Source organism: Zalophus californianus, chromosome 11, assembly GCF_009762305.2.
Source record: "Zalophus californianus isolate mZalCal1 chromosome 11, mZalCal1.pri.v2, whole genome shotgun sequence".
Taxonomy (NCBI): domain Eukaryota; kingdom Metazoa; phylum Chordata; class Mammalia; order Carnivora; family Otariidae; genus Zalophus; species Zalophus californianus.
This window is the reverse complement of record NC_045605.1, coordinates 56,862,365-56,866,989: the sequence shown is the minus strand read 5'-3', so window position 1 is coordinate 56,866,989 and position 4,625 is coordinate 56,862,365. Positions and strand designations below refer to the sequence as shown.

At 63.1% G+C, this 4,625-nt stretch overlaps 1 protein-coding gene across 1 annotated transcript; it reads left to right on the top strand.

Annotated features, from left to right (window-relative positions):
* Positions 1-1,223: 1,223 nt before the first annotated feature.
* On the top strand, positions 1,224-4,350 carry TPBGL (trophoblast glycoprotein like). The gene has a single exon (XM_027577806.1). The coding sequence runs from the start codon at positions 1,639-1,641 to the stop codon at positions 2,812-2,814; it is 1,176 nt and encodes a 391-aa protein (XP_027433607.1). The 5' UTR covers positions 1,224-1,638; the 3' UTR covers positions 2,815-4,350.
* The last annotated feature ends 275 nt before the right edge of the window (positions 4,351-4,625 follow it).

Below are 4,625 nucleotides of genomic sequence, written 5' to 3'. Positions count from 1 at the left end.
AGCACCAACAGATCTGGCCTGCGAGGTTGTTGGTCTTTGCCTGGGACCCAGGCCACCGCAGGGTCTACCTCTTCTCCTTAAGTGGTATTGATCTGTTGGTCAATCTGTTAAATATAACCTCAGGGAAGAAGTCAACCCAACAACTGTCCCTAATTCAGGAGAAAGACTGACTGATTCTTATGGGGGGGGGGGGGGAGGGTGGAGCCTCTATCCCAACCAACTCTGCTGAGACCAGAATGGCCTGTGGATCAAGTGTCAGCCTCTCCAGCCTGAATAATTCATGCCAAGGCCAGGAGTGCTCCCTTCTCAGGAGCGTATCTCTTTAAATCAGGTCTGGAGCTTCCCAGTTCTGGGGAAAAAAAAAAAAAAAATCCAGAGCAAAACAAACCTATAAACAGCTCAGGCCCTGGCCCCCTCTGAGACCACCCCCCCACTACCACTCAATGCTGCAAAATCTGCTCCCCTTCTCCAAATCTCTAGAGCTCCAAACCCTCCCACCCTTTCAACATTTACAGGTGGGATACCCTGGAGGGGAGGAGGGGCAGTCGATGGTGTCCAACAACGCCAGGGGCCTGACACCCAGCAGAACAATCTAACGGGGTGCCCAGGTGCTGGAGCAGGGAGGGGACAGCAAAGAGCTGAATCACCACACCCACCAGGTCCTAGGGCCTAGGAGAGTGCTTAGGGGAGGAGTCCAGCCTGGTGGAGGAAATCAGACGGAACTCCCAGCAGAGCAGCCAGTGAGTTGGAGGGGAGAAGGGGGGAGGAAAGGAGGAGGGGGTTGGTGCTGCCTTCCCTGGGTGGGGGTAGGATGGGGTGGAGAAAACGCTGGTCCCACAGGACCTGGCCAGGCCTAATGTAACTGGGGTTGCTGAGGGGGGAACCAGGGCTGGGGATTTTCCAGTCTCTAAGCACAGCCCTCTCCTTGGTCACACGGATCAGGAAGAGGCTGAAAGCTGAATAACTTTCTCAGCCCACCCCTCATCCTTGCCTGTACTCGCAGGGGGAACCCTAAGGTCCTCCCCTCCCAATTCTTGCTCTGTGGTGCTGACCCACCTGCCCGCTCTCCTCCTCCCGGCCCCGCCCCACATGTGCCATAGAGGGAGGAGGAAGGAACCAGCTGAAACGGGGGTGGGGGGAAATGGGGGGGAGATGAGGGGGAAGCAAGTCAGAGCCTGAGAGAGCCAAACTTCTCAGCAGCCCCGGAGCCGGAGAGGGGGGAAGAGAAAGCGCAGCGGCCGAAAGCCCTGATTCTCGGAAGCCTCCCACCCCGCCTCTCAGCGAGGAGGGCGCGGAGACTCCGTTGGGGGAGGAGGAGGAGGCCGGGAGGCTGGGGGGTGGGGGGGGGGAACAAACCCTGCCCACTCGGCTCCGAGCCCGGAACGGCCGCGGAAGTCGGAGGCCGGCGCGCAGGGCGAGGAGGGCACCGGGGGCGGGGGGCTCTGCTCCCCGCCTGACCCCTCTCGCCCCAGCCAGGAAATTGAAGGCTCCTCGGACTTTAGAGCGGACGGACCGCCAGCGACCGCCAGCCGCTCCGGGTCAAGGACTTGCCCCACCCGCCCCCCTCCCCGCCCCCGAGGCGCTCCGAACTCACTGGTGAGCGCGGCGGCCCGGGCGCTGGATGCGGGGGCAGCTGCAATGGCCCCGCGCGCGGGACAGCCGGAGCAAAGGGGGCCGCTCCTGCCGGGGCTGCTGCTGGTGGCGGCGGCGCTGAGCCGGCCCGCCGCACCCTGTCCCTTCCAGTGCTACTGCTTCGGCGGCCCCAAGCTGCTGTTGCGCTGCGCGTCGGGCGCGGAGCTCCGGCAGCCGCCGCGGGACGTGCCGCCAGATGCGCGCAACCTCACCATCGTGGGCGCCAACCTGACGGTGCTGCGCGCCGCCGCCTTCGCCGGCGGGGACGCTGACGGGGAGGAGGCGGCGGCGGCGGCAGGCGCCGTGCGCCTGCCGCTCCTGAGCGCGCTGCGCCTCACGCACAACAACATCGAGGTGGTGGAGGACGGCGCCTTCGACGGGCTGCCCAGCCTGACGGCGCTCGACCTGAGCCACAACCCGCTGCGCGCCCTGGGCGGCGGCGCCTTCCGCGGGCTGCCCGCGCTGCACTCGCTGCAGCTCAACCACGCGCTGGCGCGAGGCGGCCCCACGCTACTGGCCGCGCTGGACGCCGCGCTCGCCCAGCTGGACGAGCTGCGCCTCCTGGGCCTGGCGGGCAACGCGCTGAGCCGCCTGCCGCCCGCCGCGCTGCGCCTGCCGCGCCTGGAGCAGCTGGACGCGCGCCTCAACGCGCTATGGGGCCTGGGTCCCGAGGAGCTGCGCGCGCTGGAGCGCGATGGCGGCCTCCCAGCGCCGCGCTTGCTGCTCGCAGACAACCCCCTGCGCTGCGGCTGTGCCGCGCGCCCCCTGCTGGCCTGGCTGCGCAACGCCACGGAGCGCGTACCTGACGCGCGGCGCCTGCGCTGCGCCGCCCCGCGGGCGCTGCGTGACCGGCCTTTCCTGGACCTGGACAAGGCGCGGCTGGGCTGCGCCGACGGCGACGCCGACGGTCGCGGGGAAGAAGTGGAACTCGCCGGCCCGGAGCTGGAAGCCTCCTACGTCTTCTTCGGGCTGGTGCTGGCGCTCATCGGGCTCATCTTCCTCATGGTGCTCTACCTAAACCGCCGCGGCATCCAGCGCTGGATGCGCAACTTGCGCGAGGCCTGCCGGGACCAGATGGAGGGCTACCACTACCGTTATGAGCAGGACGCCGACCCGCGCCGCGCGCCCGCCCCGGCCGCCCCCGCCGGCTCCCGCGCTACTTCTCCGGGCTTGGGCTTCTGAGTGTTGCCCCCTGGGGGTTGACGGCTGTCCCTGCCAGCTGATGACTTTACTGGGATTGCCTGGCCCGAAGCCATGGGTATGAGACACCCGTGAGTTGGGGGCTTCGAGTCTTGCCCCTGACCGGCCTGAGACCTTTGGATTATGGCATTCCCCCCCCTCACCCGGAGGCCCCAAGCTGTACCCCCTCTCCCCAACCTCTGAGAGCTCTCACCATCAAAGATCAAGAGACACCCTCTTCTGATTCCAGAAACCCTACCTGCCCATCTAAGGCTCTGACACATTCCTCCTGAACCCTCAAAAGCACCCTCCCCCTTTCAATACTTGGCCAGGAAACTTTGTCCTTCAATCCGAGAGCCCTAAGACTGCCTCCACCACCCTATGCTTTGAGGCCTGACCTCTCAGTGGGAAACGTCACGCTAGACATCACTGACTCCCATCTCCAGCTTGGAGACCTCAACTCCCTTCCCAGGGCTCAGGGACCCTCTCGTCCCGTTCCGGTCTCAGAAGCAGAGCACTGCTCTGAAGGCTTTTGTGGACTTTGAGCCTTTTTCTCACCCCGGAGCCCTCCCATCCTGCGGACACCCACATCCCAGGGCTCTGAGGGTCGGGCACCCTCCTCCAGTCTGGGGATGTATTTCATACTGCCCCCCACAGCTCTGGCTCAGGCTCTTCCCTTCCTTGGCCCAGGCTTGGGGCTCAGCTCCATCTGTCTCCCATCCCAGGGACAGTCACACCCTGTTATAGCCTTAGTACGGAACCGATCCTCAGCCTTTCTCACTGGGGCTCTGATGCCGCAATACTCAGTGCTTGTCCCTAATCTCAAGATGCTCAGCTCTTCACCCTGATCAGAATTTAATCCTCCTGCCCAAGTCTTAGGCTCTCTATCCCCCCTACACCCATCGCTTGCACTCACTCTGTCAAGGTCCAGTGAGGAATCCATTCTTGGGGTGTGCCCACCCCCCCTTTCCTCCTAGGATGAGCTCTCCAGGCCTGCGAGATGGGTGCAGGTGCCAGCATACCCCAACCATACTGGCAGATCCCCATGGAGAAGGAGAGAATCCTAGGGGTTCAAAGTGGTTGGGCCTCAGAACCGGGGTCACCCATACATCGTGGCCTCAGAGAGGGGTAGGGGAGGAGGCTCTGAAGGGCTGGGAGCTGCTGCCCACAAGCTCTTTCCTACCCATGTGACTCGTCTCCCTTGGGGATCCCTTGCTGCCATGCCTCCCTCCCCCATGCCTTCTAGAAGAGGTGAGGGGCCTCATCTCTTGTCTCAGGCACAAGTTATCCTGTTTAAGGTCAGAGTGTCAGTGCCCTGCCTTCTGCATGATCCCAAAGCACAATTGGTGAGTGGGGAGGGGGCTTCCTCTCCCTGACTCCCATCCCCTAGGTCAGGCAGAATGGCTGGCCTGTGTGGCCTCTGCACACAGGAAGTCCCCCCCCCCAAACATATTGGCTTGAGGCCTGCCTTCCCACCCCCACCCAAGACATCTGGATCTCCCTTGGGCAGTTTTCTATAAAGTCTGCAATAATCTCGATACTCTATTCTTGGAAGTGGTGCCATGTCATTCCTGCTGACCTGGGACATTGAAGGAGGTGGGAGGGAACACTTGGGAGGGTATTTTTCGACCTCCCTGAGGTGAGGCAGTGAGCTTTGGTGTCTTCTAACGTTTGGGAGAAGAAATAGGCTCTGACTGCGTGTAGCAGGATTGAGGTGAGACACATGGAGGGACTTCCCACTGGGTTTGCATCGCTCTCCAACCTAGCCTGCCTTTTATCCTCTGAGAGGAGGCTATGCATAGCCAGGGTGGAAT